This window comes from Neodiprion virginianus, chromosome 4 (assembly GCF_021901495.1).
Source record: "Neodiprion virginianus isolate iyNeoVirg1 chromosome 4, iyNeoVirg1.1, whole genome shotgun sequence".
NCBI lineage: Eukaryota > Metazoa > Arthropoda > Insecta > Hymenoptera > Diprionidae > Neodiprion > Neodiprion virginianus.
Window position 1 is genome coordinate 26,211,455 of NC_060880.1, and position 22,863 is coordinate 26,234,317.

The 22,863-nt window shown below is 36.4% G+C and overlaps 2 protein-coding genes across 9 annotated transcripts; one reads left to right on the forward strand and one right to left on the reverse strand.

Annotated features, from left to right (window-relative positions):
• The first annotated feature begins 203 nt into the window (after positions 1 to 203).
• On the forward strand, positions 204 to 9,995 carry LOC124303019 (tubulin beta chain-like). The gene is made up of 8 exons (XM_046759699.1): positions 204 to 395; positions 7,670 to 7,778; positions 7,913 to 8,038; positions 8,232 to 8,461; positions 8,632 to 8,799; positions 8,965 to 9,150; positions 9,235 to 9,636; positions 9,753 to 9,995. The coding sequence occupies exons 1-8, from the start codon at positions 339 to 341 to the stop codon at positions 9,816 to 9,818; spliced, it is 1,344 nt and encodes a 447-aa protein (XP_046615655.1). The 5' UTR covers positions 204 to 338; the 3' UTR covers positions 9,819 to 9,995.
• A 318-nt stretch (positions 9,996 to 10,313) lies between these two features.
• On the reverse strand, positions 10,314 to 22,350 carry LOC124303017 (mucin-5AC-like). Of its 8 annotated transcripts, none has more exons than XM_046759688.1 (16): positions 21,968 to 22,349; positions 21,311 to 21,355; positions 21,060 to 21,209; positions 20,496 to 20,597; positions 19,949 to 20,073; positions 19,689 to 19,872; positions 19,476 to 19,579; positions 18,534 to 18,650; positions 18,352 to 18,467; positions 18,124 to 18,169; positions 17,836 to 18,015; positions 16,894 to 17,200; positions 15,203 to 16,777; positions 13,397 to 13,557; positions 12,789 to 12,939; positions 10,314 to 12,698 (listed from the first exon to the last, which is right to left on the reverse strand). In XM_046759688.1, exons 3-16 carry the CDS (start codon positions 21,198 to 21,200, stop codon positions 11,187 to 11,189), a joined length of 4,821 nt encoding a protein of 1,606 aa, XP_046615644.1. In that variant the 5' UTR covers positions 21,201 to 21,209; positions 21,311 to 21,355; positions 21,968 to 22,349; the 3' UTR covers positions 10,314 to 11,186. The 8 variants fall into 8 exon arrangements, with proteins under 8 accessions (XP_046615644.1, XP_046615641.1, XP_046615646.1 ...); XM_046759685.1 differs by having other exon boundaries at positions 21,322 to 21,358; XM_046759690.1 differs by having other exon boundaries at positions 21,317 to 21,358.
• Between the last annotated feature and the right edge of the window lie 513 nt (positions 22,351 to 22,863).

Consider the following 22,863-nt stretch of genomic DNA (forward strand, 5'->3'; position numbering starts at 1 on the left):
TATCGAACGTATCGTTGACCGAAGATTGTTTTCAGTCGACGAATGGTTGAACGATATCCTGAATATTGCAAGATTTGAATAGGACCTCCATACACCGCCGCGCACCCTCGCGAGGCCTCGGGTTTGTTCGGATTCCGTCGGGTGATGGTCGGAATTTAAGCTGCAAACCCTGGATCGCGGTCGTGGCATCTCGGGAGGTTTGGCGGCGTTAAACCGAACCAGTCAGCACCTCATTCTTCAGTCTTTCGAGCGCCGTCGCCGTTGCAACTCGCGAACGAGACACGTAGTAGAGTAACAGGATCAAATATCCACATTATAATCAGCAATACAAAACGACCATGAGGGAAATCGTCCATCTTCAAGCCGGCCAGTGCGGTAACCAGATAGGCTCAAAGGTGAGTGACTGTTTAATATTGAAAATTTCCAAGCTGAAACTGGTCGCAGCATCACATCTCACAGGATTTAAGATCGCTTTTTGGCGTCATGCTTGTATCCGTTATTATTACCAAAAAAAAAGCCGGTAGACGTATGAACCGCGACGAATCCTACCGGTCTACCTGCCTCGAGTCTCCAATTTTCGCCAATGTGTGACAACGTGGATGTTTTTATGATCCCGGTTGATCTTTTTTATCTCACGGTTGCTATGCCAGTTGAATCAACCGGCCCAGTCATTTATATGCGGGACCAAATTCGATCTGCTAGTTGAAAATATGCAACAATACCTTAAAATAGTAAATAATACACACGAGAATTATACCACGCATGTTTAATCGTCACCTATTATTCGATTCTACTGCAATTTCATGCTGAGCATGCATTATTCGATTTCGCGTTTTGTTTGGCGGGGTGTTTTCACGCGTATTTTGTCTTGTCACACAAAGGTCGAGCCGGTAAAGTGGTCCCATAATTATATGCAGCGCTGTAAATTACATCGTGGCGCACAAACTGTATCGCACAAATTTCTCACAATCAACCTGCTCGCGGTATTCTAATCAAGATATTCCAAGAATTAAATTCACGCATGCCGCGAAATAAAATCATTGCACTCGCCCATGTGCTACGCAATGGCCGCCACCACAAGGTTGCCATTAATCTCTATAAGAACAATCATCACCGTTCTTATTCCGGTTTCTACGCTGCGGCTTGATGTATGAAAAAAAAAAAAATATAAGAAAGAAAATAGGTATAAGAACGTGGCCCAGGAATCGATGGTGTCGAACGCCGAATGTTTTCATTCTTCCATTTTGCCTCAATTCACATGTGGGATAAGTTCTGTACTTTGCCAACGCGAGAATTCAAACATTATCTCCCAGCGGGCAATCGCTGAGTAAGCATCGGACACAATAGAGAAATAAATATGTATTGTGCTTGCCTCAACAGGTTCGTATTGTACCCCAATCGAGTGTAAACTCGTGAGAAAATATTAACCATTATTATTACTGAAACCTTGCATCAGAAAGCATATCTACGGTGGATGTCCATACATGATACATACGTACACAGCGAGTTTACTCATTCATCGCGCAAACAATTTGTAATACTGGATGCATAAATGAGTGCATCCTGACAATAGTTTGATATATAGCTACGCAGCAGACTAAAATTAACCAACGATGAGTTTATTATTCACGCCCAAGTTTTCATCGCGATTCTATTTTTATATCCTGCTGCAAAGGCGATTTAATATATTCAGTACATGCAGAAATATTGTTTTTGACGAATTTCAACCAAATTTACACAGTTCAGAGAAATTACCATTGGAAATTTGATATTTAATTCAAATTGATTGAAGGTGAAGAATTTAAATGTCTGGGTTTAGTGAATAAACGGAACAAGCTGCTGACGTCGTTATGGCGTGGTTCTCTGCTCATAAAACTTTGATCATTGTTATTATTAGTTTTGCAGCACACGTGTTTGAAACTTTTTCACAGACTCGGGGTTTCGTGAAAGAACGAAACCCGAAACACAAGTTCTTCGCAACGCCCCCGCGGTTCAATTTTCCTTTCTTCCGTATTCTTCCCGGCTAGTTTTAACCCCGAGAAAAGAGAGAGAGTGTGTGGAATGGTCGCTTGAAATAAACGCGATTCGGCGGTCTATTAATACGAGAGTGCAAAGGCTTCTTCTCTCCGCGTGTCTTCGCTTTTCCGTATCATTTCTCTCGCGCCATGACTGCAGCTGTCGCAGGCATGCATAGACGTCTATAGCTGCCTCGACTAGCCGCCTATTAATTCTTCTCTAAATTTTAATATCACTAGAACAAATTTGCCACCGTCATTCTACCACATTTCATAAGTTATTTACTTCCGGTTTCATACGCGGGCGCCGCATGTAGTTGTAGGTGAATTATATTTTACTTCCTGTTTAAAATTACACCGTACGCAACGATATGTTATATCTAAAAGCGAGACAACAGCGACGGCTACCGGTTCGGAATTATACTCGCGTAGAGTCATTCAATTCGAAACTTGTTTGCCGCCATCGTGCACGGCTTCTAATTCTCAACGGTTATCGCCACGATGCAACGATGCGCGGTTTGAAAGAGGGGCAGATACCACAATCCGAACTCCAAAACACTGTCATATGAAGATAATTCACATGTCTCAAATGAAGTTCAATCAATAGATCCGAAATGATTAGATATCGCGTTTCTGATTGTAGACCCAAAATAAATCACTGAAATATATTACATGTACAGCTAATAATTGTGCTCGAATTTGTGTCGTTCTCTAACAAGTATCTATACATTGATCTCTACTTATGGATGTATATATTCTTCGATTATGAATCAGGACGAATCAGTGACGTTGCAGAATTTACTGAGTATTCGTACCATTATACATTTGCCTCGTCGTATTACTCACGTTCTCTGCAATGGGGTGGTGTGCAATTCCGTGGAAGCGACTTGCACGGATACCTTTAGAATAATCTAGAAGGTGAATATTTTTAGTTTTGTATCATTCGTATCCTGATGTAAAAAAATTATTTTTTTCACCTACTCGTTATTAACTTATCCGTTAACAATACGAGAAATATATCAATCTATTGATAAACCAAAATTCCAACATATATTTACGAGTTCTAGCAAAAAATCTGCATACAATGCGATTGGTTGTAAATCCGGGGGCACTTGTCGTGATGGCTGCATCAAAGCATTGCGTACGTAAATAAAAGTACACAACCATTTGTAAAACGACGAACGACTTGATTCCCTGACCTTACCCCTGATGCATAGTTTAAATGCTTGAGCCAGTAATAGTCGTCGCTTCGTCCGGCAGTATCTACCGTACCTATCGAAATTTACTTATTTATCTCGTGAAAATCGTCGAATGATAAGCTAAAACAATTTTCGCACATCCCAGACAAGGATCGATGGATACGCCTGCACCTCCAGTATACCTATAACGTATAACGCAGTATACGTATATACTCGTATTCCCGTAATCTGAAACCTTACCAAGAAAAAAAGATGGATTTAGGTTCAGCAGGATTCACGAGCTGCTAAATCCTGCCAGGTGTCCCCGTATCCTTGATATTCGATCCTATCGCGTAATTTATACATATCGTAAATAACCGCAACTTAATTTTTTACATTCGTTATATTATGCGTAGTTTATTTATTTGATCGCACGTTTTCAATTTTCGAACGAAATAACGTTACTTTTGTGTGTCGAGAGATTTTTTTTACATACAGTATACGAACTGTGAGAAATTCTATCCCATTTATACCTCATGTATACATGGAAATTTTGTCGGTTGAAATATATATGCGTTTCTCTCCGAAAAATCATTCGCGCATGATCTATAAAGATCCCGGATCTATAAATAACTATTCATACACGAGTCCGTCTGGTAGCAATTCGTGTGCGACGGTGATCGGAAATATAATCATCAAATGTCTCGAGATCTGAGAAGATCTCTAGAAATTCACATTAACGGAACTTAAAATTACGTATAAATTGAATCTGCATACCGCAGGCAAATACGTATACCGTATAAACGAAATGCTTTCTACAGTGAGTATACTTGACCCGCTCTAATTTATGAGATCGTCAATGCGCGCTGCACTCGAGTGTTGGAAATCTGCCCGGTAAATCCGGTCTATTCTAAACCTGTAAGCATTCTATCAATAAATAAACTTATAATAAAAGTTATAAAGGGATAATAAACGAGGCAATATTTTATTTTTTTATGAAAACGAGCGATGTAATAATATTCAAACAAAAAACGACGAAAAAGCAGTGGCTCATCTTCGAGGCAGGCTAGCGGCAAACCAGCGATACCAATCAACATCAAAGAGAACATCTTCACCTTTTTCTGTAATTTGAATTCTTCGAAATTTACCACTTGTATGACCAATTACGTGAATTCATAAGAATATTAACGTTGTGCTATGGATACATTCAAGAATCAAATCAAAATTACAAGTCGGTGATTTTCATCAATATGAATTTAAATAAATTTCACAGATTTTCCTTAGTTTTGTTACAATGAAAACCGAGTATTAAAAACTCTGTTTTCTTGCATGTAATATATGAAAGTGTATGATCTGTTTGCAATTCGCGACGCTTTACTTTTGGCTTTGCTTTCCGTTTCTCGTCCGATTAACATACTGGTGTAAAGGGCTTATTATGCTAGAGTAACCCACAAGGGGATGCAACAAGGCTTACGTTGAATGCCATGCGATTCCTTGGAGGTTCGCTGACAAGTTCGAGAAAACGGACCGGTTGCCCTTGCAGTCGATGTACGCGTTGCTGCTGGACCTTATGGGTCAGCAACCCGTGAACCAGCCGAAGCTGACTGCCGGTGCACAACATTCTCTTGGCTTTGCAAACCGAGTTGAGAAATTCACGCGTCCCGTAATGTAGGTGCCTCGATAAAACTACGCGAAATAAGAATACTGTAAAGACCAAAAAGTTTCCGGATTTTAAATCGCTGACTGACGTCTCGACCGCAAAAGACGCTCAGATATTACGGGTTTTTTCGGTGTATTTCGTTTTGTTTCGCTGGAGAATTTATGGTCACGTCGAAACGATGTCATTCGATCACTGATCTGTAAGACGATTCGATGGATTCTTATATAATGGTACGAATTATAAAGTTATTCCTGAAAGTGCGCAATTTATTCCAATATCATTTACGGTTTTACTTCGAAACCTTAGAAAGCTAATATTATTATTGTATATTGTCCCTAATATTTCGACGTTGAAACTTGAAATTATTGTATAATCGAGCGAGTTCATCGACCGTTGTACCTAGATTTATTTTAAGAGCTGGCTAGCTTGTATTCGGCCGACATTTGCAACTCGCACGTAGCTGTTTGAACCAATGCAATTATTATTCTAACCATTAGGTAAAGTAGGTAAAACGCATGCTCGCTTTCCCCTATGATTGTATTAAACTGCAACAATAAAATACACCTCGATTCTGGTACTTATACGTAACTTACAAGGACATATGTTTTACCCGTAAACCCAAATCTGATACTAATTGCAAGTAAATTGTATACATATCAAACATCGCGTATGTGTAGAGAGAGCCGTGGTGAAAGTCAATACGATTGCCTAACCGCAGGCGGATTATGGACATGTTTAACTAGAAAAAATTTAATTTATGAGCAGAATTAGTCGAAGTGCCTCTTTTTCCTTACATGCTTATAACGGCCATGTAATCGTTCCAACTTAATTCGATCTGCAACAGATGCAGTGACATCGTGATACATCCGATTGGTCTTTTTTTTCGTGTAAGATGATTCACTGTTGCTACAACGGCTGGCAATGATTGTAAGCAGAAAAAAGCGTATTAATGGTATGTGCGCGCACGCACACACAACACACACACACAACCACGATATATGTATACGTGTTTCAACGCCCTGATAACTCTTATCGCTCAACCGCGGCCCCTGCCAATGTATGTAAGAATAGAATGAAACGGCACCATAAATATCAACGTTATACGTATATGTATTTATTATGCATCGTTGTACAAAAGTAGCTCTATAATTATAAAGTTTTTGCAACAGCATTCACCACCTTTCATTGAAAGTGGACTACGTTGCATAAGAAATTGCTACCAAGTTGAGAATTGAAGAGGTCAAAATTTAAGGCCAGATGGGACCTTATTCCTTATATGAGTACAAAACATGTTACGTGAAAAAGACACAACTAACTTCGTGACTGCCAATTGTGCCTTCGGCCATAACGAATTGCTGAACCAGTATTGTGCCAATTCAAGTTGATACCATTGTGTAACTTGTATGGTTTGAAAATTATTACTGTAGTTATTATTGAAGTAAGTCGTGTTGTTTTTTGATGTTATTTCTTGCTATTGATATAAAATGTTGGGCAACATATTATTTGTAATTAGCTCAAAAAAACACTGCGCCTAGGTAGAGCGTTATATTAATCTCAATATACAACCGCTATGTAAAGCTTTGCCGCAATTTCCGTTTCAGACCTTGTCTTCACTAATCGTAAGACTTTTTATCGTCGCTATAGGTTCTTATGTATCGTTTAACCAGCATCTGGGTACTGCAGCTCACATTTCAATTCGCTGTTATCCTGCATTAAATATTACACCGGGTGTATATTGATATTATGTAATGTAAAGATAAGTCTAAACCGCCAAGGGAACTCCTCGGTCTCATCTTATTTCACTAATGATCGAAATCAATTAATCAAGCTGGTATAGGTGACACCTACACTTGAGTGCGCTAATTGATTGATTAACCAGCTTACTGAACAATTACATGCATCGTTTACACGAACGATGTATACTGGGCATGAAGAAATCTCAGCTCCAAATTCACGTGAATTGAACGACGTATTCCCTTTAAGTCTTCGAATTTAATTTTAATTAGCAAAATCTATAAAATAGCCAATTAGCAAGAATTTTGCAATAGGAAAACTTATTTGTTTAATGAAACATCGTAGAATCGTTGAACTTCTTCTGAGATGCGATTTTTTCACTGTTGCTACAGTACGAAATAAAGATGGAATCCTGCGTCAACGGTTAACAGAGCGGATGCAGGCTTGTTGAGCTAATGCCACAATCATACTTATATCTTTACATGTATATATATAGCTCGCAATTCTTTCGGAGGATGACAAATTGGAATAAAATATTCGTCATCCAGCGAACAATTTTACTGATTACCTCGCAAATAATATTGCATACTAATTCAATACATATGCGGTCGTTAATTAAGTAATACGTTTTAAACTAGAATCGAAATTTGTTACTACACTGAAATCTTATTCCCGGCCTGACGCATTTTCCTTCATTTCATGTGGAACATCTGAATTATTTTAGACTAGCCGTCGTCGGTCGTTGAGTGATAAAATTGATTCAATTAATACGAAACCATCTGTATTCAAGTACTATACAATTTAATAATTAGTCATAGTTGTGTTTTCATTACGCGTAAGAAGACATTGTTCGACACACGGGATCGCGTATCGCTTTTAAAATTGCACAGTATAACTTTGAAGAAACTGAACTATATTTATTGTTATATTTTACTGTTTTATATGTTAAATAAAATTTGGATTTTGGTGTATGAAATACAGGATTATTATACGTTCAATTCATATAAATCATAAATACAGTCAATTGTTTGTAAAGTTTTTATTAACGAAAATTGTATTAAACTGACGGCTCTCTGTTACAGTTCTGGGAAATAATTTCTGATGAGCATGGCATTGACCCAACGGGAAATTACGTTGGAACCAACGACCTTCAACTGGAGCGTATTAATGTTTACTACAATGAAGCAAGCAGTAAGGAGAAGATTGTTAATAGGATGACCATAACCATGTGATTTACTTAAAGCTTTACAGTCTAAGAATTGAACCTCATAGAAGTACGTACCAGCAACACATTATTTAACAATGTTCAACGTGTTTCTCTTTAGGTCACAAGTTTGTCCCGCGTGCCATACTTGTCGACTTGGAACCCGGTACCATGGACTCTATCCGAAGTGGTCCTATTGGTCAAATTTTTAGACCTGATAATTTTGTTTTTGGACAAAGCGGAGCCGGTGAGTACACTGTCAATTCTTATGCCTTGGCATGTCTATCTAAAAAATCATTGATCATGTTTCTGTCCAATCAGTTAAATCTTCATTCAACAGAGTGCAAGGAACGATAATCACAGTTTTTGACATGTACTCTACAAAAATGATGTGTCAGTAATAATATACCGTTGTTCATGAATAAATTGAATTATTTTAGGGAACAATTGGGCGAAGGGTCACTACACAGAAGGTGCAGAGTTGGTAGACGCTGTTTTGGATGTAGTCAGAAAGGAGTCAGAGGGCTGTGACTGTCTTCAGGGATTCCAGCTGACCCACTCACTTGGAGGTGGAACCGGCTCTGGTATGGGAACATTACTCATTTCCAAAATCAGAGAAGAGTACCCAGACCGTATTATGAACTCCTTCAGTGTCGTACCATCTCCAAAGGTAAAATGCAGTTTCTAATAAGAAATATCATATCTATTAAGAAGGAAGTGATTTAAAACCGCGATCGCAATTATTTCAATGTGCGGAACTTTATAAAATAATTTGTTAATTATTTTCTACTACAATCTAGAGTGTCAACATGAAGCTCGTTATTGGTTTTTTTCTTCTAGGTATCAGATACAGTAGTGGAACCCTACAATGCTACTTTATCAGTTCACCAGCTTGTAGAAAATACAGACGAAACATTCTGCATTGACAACGAAGCCTTGTATGATATTTGCTTCCGTACTCTAAAGCTCACATCCCCCACTTATGGAGATCTGAACCACCTTGTCTCCGTATGTATCCGTTTCTTCTTATTACATTTGTGTCCACGTCAAAAATAATTGAATATCCTGATTTCAAATACTATTACGTCACGTTCAACTAAAATATCAATGTCATTCAAGGATAGCAAATGAAAATATTTCAACTTTTTTGAATATTTTTTCTCATAATTGCAGGTCACCATGTCTGGTGTCACGACGTGTTTAAGGTTCCCAGGTCAACTGAATGCTGACTTGCGCAAACTCGCTGTTAACATGGTACCTTTCCCACGTCTACACTTCTTTATGCCTGGATTTGCACCGCTCACAGCACGTGGTAGCCAACAATATCGAGCTTTGTCTGTGCCAGAGCTCACGCAACAAGTAAGAATATAATTTTTCCTGGAGTAATATAAATATTTCGTAAACTTTGATGATCTACAAATTATTATGCAATTACTTTTACAGATGTTCGATGCGAAAAATATGATGGCAGCGTGCGATCCTCGTCATGGACGGTATTTGACAGTAGCCGCGATATTCAGAGGACAGATGTCTATGAAAGAAGTCGACGAGCAAATGCTAAATATACAAAATAAGAATTCGAGTTACTTTGTAGAATGGATCCCAAATAATGTGAAAGTTGCCGTATGCGACATCGCTCCTAAGGGACTCAAGATGTCATCTACTTTTATCGGCAATTCCACTGCCATTCAAGAAATCTTCAAGCGTATAAGCGAACAATTCACCGCTATGTTTAGGCGCAAAGCTTTCCTTCATTGGTATACTGGTGAGGGTATGGATGAAATGGAGTTTACAGAAGCAGAGAGCAACATGAACGATCTTGTCTCAGAATATCAACAATATCAAGTAGGAAATCTGTCATATGTCAAATGTTTTAATAATAACTTAAATAATTGTCACCTTTTTTTGAGTTAACTGTATTCATGGAATGCAACTAATTGAACATTTAATTATGATTATAGGAAGCGACCGCAGATGACGAAGAGGCATTCGAAGATGAGGAAATTCTTGACGAAGAGGCTGCCTAATACAGAAGTTCTGAAAAACTTAACTATTGTCACATTATTCTGTCTTGTATGTAGGATTATCTTATTTTTGTTACAAATTTAAAAGATCAAATTTTTTTCCATTCACTACAATTTATTGTATATAATTTATTTTAAGACAAGAATATCAGTAAATAAAGCCCCAGTATTGATTTTTAATTCAGTAAAAAATATCTAGTTCACACGTGATAACTGAAATATATTCCTAACCATTTTTTACCCCACGATTCAACTACGGAATTTGAAGTCCGGTCATCAGTGTGGTTAATTAGTTCACTATCTTCTGTGAATAAATTGTGATCAAACACCCAGAATCTTGCTTTTGATAAATCATTTATTAAAAATACTGTATACTTACCTCAATATCACAAATTATTTCATGTTCTAGTTAGTATTACTAAGCTTAGTAATACAAATTATAGGAAAAGTACAAATAAGATATTGGATCTATTTCAGGAAATAGAGTTCACTGAGAAATCGTATCGAGTGATTATTGAAACACCTTATTAGAAAATTTTTACAAGCGCTGCCAAGATTATCTGCATTGCGTATGTAAATGTACATCTGCGAATCAATTATCATTCAATGAGTGTTGTAGCCTTGTAGAGCCAAATAGGTTTTAAATATTGATGAACACTGTGTGAATATAAAAAAAAAATGTATATCACCGATATTGGATTTATTCCAGGCATTATTTATTAGAGCAAAAATTGAAAATATGCGCAGTTTACATTGCACTAGCTATTTCCTGGTAAAGTTAAAATTTGTCTCCTATTCGATGACAAAAATTACGTATAATTATAACAAAACAACTCGTATAGACATTTTTTTCAAAACATTCGAAAAGTCTTACTCTAACTGTTGATCTGAATAAAATTCAGTAAAAAAATATACATGTGTGCAGCTGATTATAGCTGTGATCCGTTGTACAACTACAATTGCATACATCTGTTTTACGCACCTTTCATTATGAACTATAAAGTATATAGAAAATCCCAATTTATTGTTTTCTTTTCGTATTATAACTGTAGTCAATCCAACGGTAAATTTCACGTATATAGCAATTTGGTAAAGTAAGGTTCATCCATACGAAGGAAGGACGTATTTATTATTATATAAAATAAACGTCTGTCTCCGCTAATATTATTACGCATACGATTTTGATAGCATTGTCAAATATTTGCGAATACTAATAATATTCCACACAGTATTATTTGTTATTTCTCGAAATTGTATATTTTCTCGTCTCAAACTTAACACCGGTTTCCTACTTAATTCAGTGAAAATTCATTAAAAAATGCTAACTGTTGCCACTAAATTAACTTTCTACTATTTTAAATCAGTTGAGAGTTACGTTGAAAATTTTCTTGTAGTATTTAAAGTATCGACGTTTTCATCAGTTGGACTTGTTTGTATTATGGAAACTTGTGAACATTTCTCAGGGTCTGAACTACGAAAAGTTTGGGACCTCGCAGAAGTTTTGACAATTTCTGAGAATCGTTCATCTTGACGTTCAGTTTTTGAGTAATTTTTACATTTCTTAAACAATTGTGGCTGACCAACGATCAAATTTTGAATTTTTTCCAGATCAATTTTAACTTTGATGCCAAGCCTGGACCTACACATGTCACCTCCGTACTTGTGCACATTTTCATCTTTACGTTGAGTAATTGGATTTGTACAGATATTAAAATTTTGTTTTTTCATAGAGATGCCTAGACCAACATCATTGATTAACTGATAATTCGTATCAAGAGCTTCAACGTGATGTTTATCCAAGTTCGGATAATCAAAATATTTATTAGATTCTACAAGTTTAGAGTTGACTGTGAATTTATTACTCCAGTCTTTTACGTACGAATCGACGAGATTGTTACAATCATTAATCCGCGACTTTTGTAAACTTGCATCTGAATTATCAATGTTATGATAAACGTGCGAACTACTGTTTATAACCTTAAAACTATTGTAACCAATAACAGGTAGCTTCAACTCTGAAGAATCAATACTACTTTCAACTAAGCACATTGAACCTCTGTTTAATCCATTACACCAGCTGTTTGCATTCAAAATATCATTGGGTCTACAACAGAAATCAAAGTTTGATGCACCTTCTATCTCACTCCTATCTTCGAACCTTTTTATTAAACTTTGATCATTGCTTTCACCGAAGCATTTTCGGCGTTCGTGAAAAATTACATTGTCCTCCTTTTCACACAAACTTTTTGGCTTGCCGCGAGTGCGATTAAAATTTCGTTTATTACCATTCAAACACGCACTCACTGATAAACCAGTTTTTTGAATGTAACTGCTGTTCATATCATCTGATAATGATATTTGCTTTTCATTGCCATCAGATACGTTGCTTTGGATACTGTATTGTCCCTTAGCATCACAAGACGCAATGGATTTGCTGCTTTTGATGGTACCTTCTTCTATAACTGAAGTTTCGTCACTTTCAAATACACATTCAAGAGCTACTGGATCGTACATGTTTTCTAATGACTGATATTTCTTGGATACACTTATAATGGAACACTTCTCAGCATCCAGGGGATTTGATGATGATGATGATGATGATGATGATGATGATGATGATGATGATGATGATGATGATGACGATGACGGTGGTGGTGGTGGTGGTGGTGGTGGTGGTGGTGGTGGTGGTGGTGGTGGTGGTGGTGGTGGTGATGATGGTGGTGGTGGTGGTGGTGATGGTGGTGGTGAATAGTTAGGTTGTGTAGAAGATAGAAGCAGACCTTGCTTCTCTAGCAGGCTTATTGGATCTGGTACATTTCTTGCTTTTAAGGGATTACCAACAGTTGTACTAAGATTTACTGTGAAGGTATCATTGACGACAATCTGTACAAAAAAAGTGCATCGTGCCATCAGCTTTGTTAGTTTGGTAGATTGTGTTCAAATAAGAAGGCTGATATGGGATAGAATTCATACCTGAACAATATCTTCATCCAGAACACGAAATTTGAGATTTTGCAAAGGCACCTTTCGAGGTATCACTCGAGGTTTATTACAACATTTTCTCGTGGTTGATGAACTGCAGGGGCGTTGCATAGTTGTTGGAAGGGTTGAAGCACAAGTGGAACTGAAAACAATAAGTCACTCAATCAATTTTTCAAGGCAGAATAAATAATATTTAATGATTTTAGCAATTATATGAAAGTCACAGTGTCAATAATTATACATCACTATCCGTTGACACTCTGCATATTAATACATGTATGAAGCAAAAACTAGTTATGAATTTATTTGAACGACGAATATTCTCTGACTAAAGAGTACTAATAGGATCAATTTTATTTTATACTCACCAAATCAAAGATTGCCGTATCGCATAGCGTGAAAAACAATAATTACTATTCAAATAATTTGAAATAAACTTTAGTAAAATAGTAAATTTGAAGTATTATGAAGTCATGATGAAATTATTGAATTATTGAATTATTTGTCTCGGATTAAACAAATTACCATCAATAATAAACTTTACTGCTAAAAGTCGTTAGATGGGACTGATACAACTCTGTTTTATAGGAAACACTTACATGCTGGAATTATGATTGACTCTTTCTGCTGAATCTGATATTGCACTGGGCTTTTGCTTAAAGGCGATTGCTTCTGGCTTTGTATGGTCTGCGGTCCTCGAGCTCGAATAAAGAGCAAATCCGGCCTCAGCAGCAGGACTGGAGCCTGCATCCCCGTCACACTGTTAGAATCGCAAGAGATACACTGGAGAGGAGGTACGGGGATAATTTGCATACACACATTCCCCGCACCTAGTATCTCACCAGACACATTCTTGATTTGCTGACTTTTGACTCATGATAATAAGAATAACTTTTTACAACTTCGCAATAATACTGAAGAGCCACACTTTTGTAGGCCAATTGGATGTATTTTTATTCTAAATTTCCAAAGCTTCTGTAAAACTCGAGTGACATTATGGATGTCTTAGACTTGGTTACTATGGTCCAGAAAAAACCATAACACACACGAAAAAGAACTTTATATTTATGTCAACGTTCGGGTGACTTCAAATTGTAATGACATACTCTGCGTTAATATTTGTAGCAAATTCTCCTTAGTTTGTTCTTCAAATGTTCATAAGTACTAACAAATGTTTCACTATAAATACACTTATACATATGTTTATGACCTGATGGCAGCCAATTCACTTTCAACACAAGTATTAATTCTCAATTTACAGATTTGAACTGAGTACATGAATCAATTCTAATCAAAACACATATCATTGGTGTCTGTTTACTGAAGATTTCATGGCGTTTTTATGGTTTTGAAGTCATTAAATTCCACTTAGCCATGCTAAGTTAGATCAATTTGGACCGCCCCTGTGAGTTAACTCTATTTTAACACAATCTATCGACATCTTCTTTCGAATGGAACATTTATAAATAAACATACTGAATCGAGAAATATCTGCAGAAATAATCCAGTGAGAGTGTCGCCGTTTTTGTAAGAAGAAAAAACTGAACAAATAAGCAGTTCTTATTTACTCAAAAAATTAAAACAAGGCATTATTATTGCTTCTTATTGGAGGCAAATAAATTTAAATTCAGTTCTAGTTCAAAACCGTAACATATAAGAATTTGAGAGAAAAACTACGAGGCATGCTTTCTAGTTTTGATGATGCTACATTCACACTATCCGAACAGCAAAAGAAAACTTTGATACCATTTAAGTCTACATCATGGTGGAGGATAATAAAGTGATACCACTGCTGGACTTGCTTGTATACTGAATTATGAACCTGACTCGATGTATGATCATTCATGACAAGAAACTTTTGTGTCATATGTGCATGGAAATGAGATGGTATTGCATGAAAATTACCTAAGAATTTGGTATTTGTGTAATGTAATGTGTTTTTACAAAGCTTTTGTCATGAGCAATATTGAAAGATTTATCATTGAACTCCAGTACTTCAATTACGAAATCCGAAGCTTGTCATTATACTTAGACTACTTATACATAGATCGAACCATAAGATTTACATATAATTTTTGGACGCATTTATAATTACTGCAGCTTTATTATGTTTACTACGTTTATTTGCGCAAGAGAAGGTCTCACTATCCGGATGTGATGTCGATTACTTAGGAGAGAAGGTTGTACCTAATTTTTTAACGGTACACTGGCTGTACCACCGACTATTATTCCTTCATTTGACTGAGAATTTCATGTTTTCATTTACTGCAATAATGAAATAAACTAACAATTAGTTACCAGCTACTACCGTGTATTGACAAGGCCATAATGCATGTTATTATCCTCCGCCATGATTCACTTACACACATCTAAAAACAATTACACTTATAATAAAAATTACTTACACCGCTAGTCACCAGACTTCCATTTCCCAGTTGCGTTACTGGATTGCATATTTTCATCATGGTATTTGCAATTGACTGATTTTCATTACTATTGGTAAGACCCTCAGAGTTATTTCTTGGTAGACTATTGTAACATGTGCGATCAGGTGTAGACGGATTAGTTTGTTCATTGAACATAATTGGATTTTGTTGTGTTTGAACTTGCCTAATCTTTTCATGGGATTGATGAACTGTGTGTGGCTTTGGAGCAACGATATCCTCCGAATTAGGAAGGTGTGCAAAGAGTTGCGGGTTGATTGAAGTAGATGGCCTTTCTGGCGAATTTTGTAACTCATTTACTGGAGATTTAAAATTGTGGCATGTAGTGTTTTGAATACTGTCACTACATTCTGTAATATTGCTGACAGAGTGTTGTACAACTAACTCAGGTTGGGTGGAATTGCTGACTTTCATTACTTCGGATGTAGACATAGAATTTAGTTGTATTCGAATTGGAGTATTCACATTATTTGGTATAATGATATGGTTGATATTTACGTGACTCTGATTTTGTACCGAACTGCTACCAACAGTTCCAGAATTGTAATTGCAAAATCCATTTTTTTGTTCTAGATCCACCCTTCTGATCAATCTAATACAGCTTTTGTTAGCTTGTGTTCCATTCATATTCACTTGCAACGCTGTTGTACTTTGTTGGGAACTGTAACTACTAGTTGACTGACTCATTGGTATTGAGGTTGCAGCTACTGGAACTGCACGACTTATGTCATTCGAATTAATATTCCAAGAAATGTTTCTCGTCTGGGGTTTGGGTGTAGAATCGTTAGAATCATCAATCCGAACTTTTTTACATGATATTTCCGGATCTTCTGTGATAGGTAGGATAGATGCAGGGCTATCCATTGTGTATTCGTCACTTTTCCGTTTTAAATTAGACCCACTAACTGAGGAGGTATTAAGTTGGATGAATTTCAACTGTGGTTTTGGAATTTCCATCATTTGATTTTGCACTACTTGCAACTGCTGGTTACCACTCAGTGATGGAATATCACCTTGAACACTTCCTGCAAAAGTGACAGAAGAGTCAGGGGTAATGTTTTCCACGTTCACAGTTGTAGATGGGTTTTCATAATATTCGGGCCGTAATGAGGTAACATTTGTGATTTTAAGATTGAGCACAGGATTTTTCTGCAAAACTTTATCGTCTACTAGCAAATCTGCCTCTTCTTTGCTTCCATTTGAATTGTTTCTGACGATACTAGTAGTATTCATACTATCGATCGGAGGTTTCATTACATTTGCTCTATTAATATTTGGTATTGTTGTCGCAGTAGAAGTTGTATTAGTAGTATTTGAGACACTCGATAGATGTAGTGTAATTAAACCGTTCACCCTAGGATTTACTTTGGGTGGACTATTTAATACTTCCGAAGGTTCTGAACGCCTCATTTTGGTAACCTTAGAATTCTTTTTGATCTTTTGAATATTAGTTGTTACTTCACTCAAATTGCGAGACTCAATTTGGATTCGTTTCGTAGTCACCGAACTATTGTGTTTAGGTGTTATATCAATTATCTGCAAAAGAAGGGTAAAAATCACTTTTCTGATTAAAGTTCACAGTAATTGTGTATAAAATTTGTGGTAACTTTCATATGAACTACAGTACTACAGTATAAAAGTGTATATCATACCTCCACCTCGTCGTCACTATCAATTACAATAACATCAGCAGTATGAAAATTGGCATTTTCTGGTTTTACATTGATTGCTTTTGACGAGTCGCTGGTTCTCTGAGAGTTAACATCATGTAATTTACTGGATTCATGATCAGTCAATTTCAAGACTTCTTTAGAGGGACACGTTTTTGAGTGTAATGTGTCACTGTTAGATTTTGTGTCAGGAATCGTAATAGTACCAGTGTCCGATGCACAAGATAAGGAAATATCATGTTTCAAAGGCAAGAATGTTGTGGAAGTAGCTGCTGTCATCAACTGCAAGCTATAACATATTTGGCCGTTGTAAATATGAGTTCAGTTAAATCAAAAAAATCGAAGTTTTTTTCACTTTTCGTCAGTTTGATGAAAATATCAGTTTTGGATACAAAATCAATTCTACAAATTTTGAAATATCTTTAGGCTATATGACCCCCAGAAACCAAAGAAACGGGGTTTTAGCAAAATGTCATTCTGTCGTACTATCCGGCAGCTGGACTCGATTATCTCTGAAAGCGTTAACGATGGATCAGATTTATGTAGTATATAAATTCAGTTGCTACATAAAACGGAAATTTGAAATTTTTTCCCTGTTACGACTGACCCTTACTTATTTTTTGATAGAGAAATTTTAGCAACCAAGTCAGAAAATGTCTCAGAGAAAGGTATTTACCATCTGATTTTAGTCTGCACTCGTCAAATATATTAGAATTGGTCATTGGACGAATTAACTGGTGCATTATTCAATGATTCTAGATGGAATTTAGATTTAGCGAGGTTTGATATTTGTCTACTGTGCAGAGAAACTGTTCAGAAAAAAATAATACTGACTCGTTTCAGGATCCTATTACATACATGGGAATTCAAACTCTGTTTGAGAATATATCAAAATTAGTAACAGTTACAACTTCAAGGACAGACCTTCTCATGTTTCGTGATGCTTGTTGCAATTTGAACGATTTAGGTCCAGGACGTAATCTCCAAGTTGGTGGTGTGGGTGATGGTGAGTTGTCATGTTTTGATATTGGTGGAGGCGTCATATTACCACCAACAGAAATTTCACTGTCACTGCTGCTCTGATTCGAATAATGATCTATTGTTCTGCAACATAATTGTTAATTAAATTAACTTTTAACTGTTTTCAACAGTGATTATCACTGACGCACAATTTTGATTTCACGGAATTATATTGCTGTATTAGTAACTCACTTTTTGGGTTCATTTCCACCAGGAGGTGTAGGATCATCAGATTTTTCTGTAAATCAAAAACGACATGACAACAAACAGATAATGAGATACAAAAACCAAATAATGGCGCTCTTCAAATTGAGGATATAAATTCCATACACTGAATACTGGATATAATATTGTTACATTAATCTTCGCGTTGAAACAATATTCCCACAAATTCTGTGTCACATATATTTATATACGTACTTAACATCCCAGTACATTCTGTACATTCCCAAACAGAACTGCCCCATTTTAATTGTCCGCATGACTTGTGAACTCCTTGGGATCCACACAATCTGCACAAAACAAGCTCCCATTTCCTGTTGGGAATTTGTTCAATTTAAATTACTGTAATTAAGTGTAAGACTTATGACTAGTTCACTTACGCATTGACACTGGTATGACTTCTTCCTTTTGGACACAGACATTCGGCAGCGTCACACTGATTATGCCTGTGCAGTAATTCTTGAAAAGCATTTGGCACAAGCTCCCATGAAGCATCTCTGGATAAATACAAGAATATGATTTCTGTTATCCAAGAAATGGCAAGTTTGATTTTTTGTTACAGTAATTATTTAAAATAAACTTACTTTCTCAACTGCATTGAGAAAGTAAAGAGATTCGTTTTCGTAAATTTACAAGTTTTAATAAATATTGGTGAATCACCATTTTGGTAACCCTAATATGACGTTTTAATGGTTGGGTTTTATTTGAGTGTTTAATCATGTGCATTTATTTGTTTATTTTTTTTTCAGTTATGTCAATGACAATCCCTTTTCCACGTGAGTACATCGCATTTACAGACACTAGGGCCGTCATTATTTAGAGGCTAAACAAATTTTTATTGAGCTACTCCTAAATTTTGAAATTTCTTACATTTGAAATTTGTATAGGTTATCCCATACCAATGTAATATTATATTTTTTATTTTTATTGACACTTCTTTTTAAATGCTGCAACATCCGATATTTAGAGAAAATTAAAAAAAAAAATATTAGTATGACATAAGCCATACAAATTTTAAAATTGAGAGAGTGGATAATGTTTACCCATATAGCAACATTCTCTTACACTAATTACTGAAAGTTAGAAAAATTTTGGCCAAAATTTAGTCTTGCGATGAACCATAAACTGCGAAGACCACGGAACCTCATGTAATTTAAATGCAAAAATTCATCTCCTGTGGTAACCAGTTGCACATTGAAATAAAAAACGAAAATAGTAACAGGATTCGATTTTACTTATTCAGATCTAATTTGGGGGGGCAGTTCAATAAAATTCCGTTTAGATCCCAATAAACGACCCCACTGATAGATATCCATACTCACTGATTTGGGATGAAAATTCCATGCTCGAGCATAGCCTTTTGAAATTCTGATTTATTATTGCACAGAGGACATTTGAAGAAGTAGCCAGCACTCAATGCCAGGCGCTATAACAGTGAAAAACTTATGTTAGAAATATTACGACTGCAAAGGGTTCCATAAATGCTTTTTTTCATTGAGCAAACACATGTTTTGTGTATGTTTTGTGGTACGTACTTGAACACATTTCCGATGAAACCATGCATTTTTCCGGCAACATGGAGCCCATAACGTTCGTATAGGATTCTGGGGATTTACCTCCTCGTAACAAATGTAACAAGTTACATCACCTGCTGCCGCAGCTTCTTCTATTATGAATTCATCTATTTTTTGTTTTATTCTGTGTCGTATACAATATGACCTGCGAAATGCACATAATGAAAAATAACATTTAAGAAATTATTTTAGTATATGTTACAACTATATTATTATTTTACCTAAATTCACCAAAGAACTGATGAAGTGAACCTGCCTGCAGTCCACATGGTAAGTGAAATACCTGTTTACACCTGGAGTTACAACACCCTAAAGTTGCTCCATTTCGCTTACAGTATGAACAAGACTGCAATCACACATGATCAACATAAGCGCTCTGCTAATGGTTAGAATTCACTACAAGAATTAAAAGATTGGGATAAAAAGCTCTTTTCTTGGCCCAAGAATGGGTTCCTTTATTTTAGGAAAAACAGATATGATTTTTGAAATCTGAAATTCTAACATATTTATTACTCGCAATACTGGGTTGAGAAAAATTACTGAACATGAAGCAATTATAACTCCCATGAAAAATCTCGATTTTGAAGCTTATGAAGTTGAATAAGAAGAACAACATTTTAATTTCAAACTGCTATGAGCTCTTTGAGGTGTGAAAATGATGTATTATATATAGTATAGTATATAAAATAATTCATTGCGATTTCGTTTAAATGAGACCTCGAACGATTAAAACTGCAAGTTTCCTTGTGGATGAATACTTCTACTCACAAGCCTTTTTCCTCGGCGTAATTCTTTTTGTATGTCTGAGGTTAAAAAACCCAAGATTCCTTCATTATCATTGCCATTTTGTTCCATGTTGGATGACAAAAGCTATAAGAAAATATAGATCAAGTCAACATATCGCAGGATTAGGTGAGTTCACCAATCATAAGTATGAAATATTGAGAAATATATAATAACGCAATACTAGTGTAATTTCACTAATAAATAATTGAATAGTAATGACATATCAATCATCGGACTTTGTTCGCTTTACAATTTACCAATGATTTAACATGTTTTACGAGTTTTAACTTTATTTGTTATAAGAATCGTATATTAATTTATGATTAACTTCAGTGCAGACACAGGATGTTCAATGTTATTGCCTAGAAAAAAAACTTTTAATCAGAATGTTAAATATGCCATGCATATCGCAAATCAATGACTGTAAGTTTATCTGACATAATTGAAACTGTGTAGAAACCTTGCCTAAATCTCAGGAAGCCATGAGACTTGAACAATAGCCACTGAATTTAGGCTTTATACTGATTACTTGGACCGCATATTTACCAGACAATAGTAGTGCGTAACAATGCCATCATGGTTCCAAAGTTTTCCATATTCAACTTCGTCGTCTTCAGAAAATCCACAGAAGCAGCACGTCAGAGTACCTGGAGCTTCGGGCGGGCGTTTTGACCGTCGCCGCGACATTTTCACCAGCTGTGGAAGAGTGAAATAGAAAATTGTCCTTTGAACGGAGCACTCAGCATCACGTTTAGTTAACATGATAAAATATATTTAAAAATGTTTGTTATACTCACTAATACCTTACATAGTGCATATTCTTTTCTTGGATGCTGCCAACACTACTTTAAAATCATGAAATGTCAATATTCGACAGCCATTCAGTTATTCCTACATTTGGTGGTGTTCGGTTTGTACAAATGACAGATACAAGCAAGGATTTTTAAACTTTCGCGAAGAATTAGAGTAAACCTGGATAGTGGTACATACATTCACCCACGTACATGAATACCCACTGAGATATGAAGATTTTAGCCGGAACGTGAAAAACTGACCAAAGTTATTCCATATGAACTTAAGATCAAGGAGTAACCGTATCTTGATCAAGAAAATAGAATGTTTTGTCAACACTTGTTTGCAGGTGCGAATTGATTTTCACGACTTTCACGTACGTATGTACCGATCAGTACGAGGCGCCCGTTCCTTTACGCCACCTCGGACAACCGCTTTGATACGCTGAAAAACCTAACCTATACCTTGGAACAAATATGTGGAGAATACTAACTGTGACTTGTGATCAAGCAAGAATATTTTACTGCAAATAAAGGCAGAAAAAATATGAATCTGCGTATAATGCTCTTCGAGTAATTGGCCCGATCAAATTAGGCGCAATGCTAAAAGATACATGATTTCGTGATAAGGGCGGGAAATTGTAAACACAATTGTTATACTACCAAGTTCAAATTGAAGCTTAATCCCCCCCCGCCTTTGGCGAAGGTTGGGTCCGTTACAAATAAAGTTAGATAGAATTATTGTAGAGAATTATGATTACATAATTAAGTGATGTACTGACTAGCCGATCGTAAGTGACAATGATTATTATATTATGAAGACTACGCAAGGAGCACGAACTCGCGTGGGTGAATTGAAAAAACTTGTCACAGTAATTGTTCACATTAGGTTTATTTTTTGTAGCACTAGCGTCACTAGTGTTTCATTTGTGCCGAAGTGTCATTCGTTGCATGGATTTTGAAGATAGTCAACGTCGCATGTTACGGCAATCCTTCAAACATTGGATCGCGTTGCGCGTAGCTTAAGTGGTGTTTTCACCCGACCATTGAAACCATGGATAGAGCTACCAGAGAGAAACATGAAATAGAGCGTGAGCTACGGCGTAAGCGGCTGTTGAAAGAATTTGAATCGGTTTTCTAACCGACAGAAGATAATAATTTACCGGCCCTCTCTGTCGCGCTACGGGATGGGGGCACGGAGAGGGGAAGAACAGCTAGGCAGGCGCGTGCGGCTACCCCCACTCCATGAGAAGAGCGACAGAGAGGGAGGGAGAATTATTATCTTCCGTCCTTCAGAGATCTTATTTAAATCCCTTCTGCTCTTCATGCGGCATCAGTCGTTCCCGAGCAAGCGGAGCTTAATTACACTTAGTATCGTTCAGACCACGTTCACGTTGTGTCGCGTTGTTCGATCAGTGTATTTCCACCACACTCATCTGCGAATAATACACGAGGAGCATCGCGTAGCCTGAATAAAAACTGAGTTACTGAAAAAAACATCCTACGAACGTTGAAGGTGAATTTCGTGTCTCGAGTTTCCATCGTTTTGTGTGATCTCA

Bases quoted from the DNA above. Each gene is read 5' to 3' on its own strand.
- LOC124303019 (XM_046759699.1), top strand. From the start codon at position 339: ATGAGGGAAATCGTCCATCTTCAAGCCGGCCAGTGCGGTAACCAGATA. The intron at 7,779-7,912 runs GTAAGGAGAAGA...GTTTCTCTTTAG, and splicing joins TTACTACAATGAAGCAAGCA to GTCACAAGTTTGTCCCGCGT. The intron at 8,800-8,964 runs GTATGTATCCGT...TCATAATTGCAG, and splicing joins ATCTGAACCACCTTGTCTCC to GTCACCATGTCTGGTGTCAC.
- LOC124303017 (XM_046759685.1), bottom strand. The intron at 19,580-19,688 runs GTACGTACCACA...TCACTGTTATAG, and splicing joins TTCATCGGAAATGTGTTCAA to CGCCTGGCATTGAGTGCTGG. The intron at 12,940-13,396 runs GTAAGTGTTTCC...TATTGTTTTCAG, and splicing joins GTCAATCATAATTCCAGCAT to TTCCACTTGTGCTTCAACCC.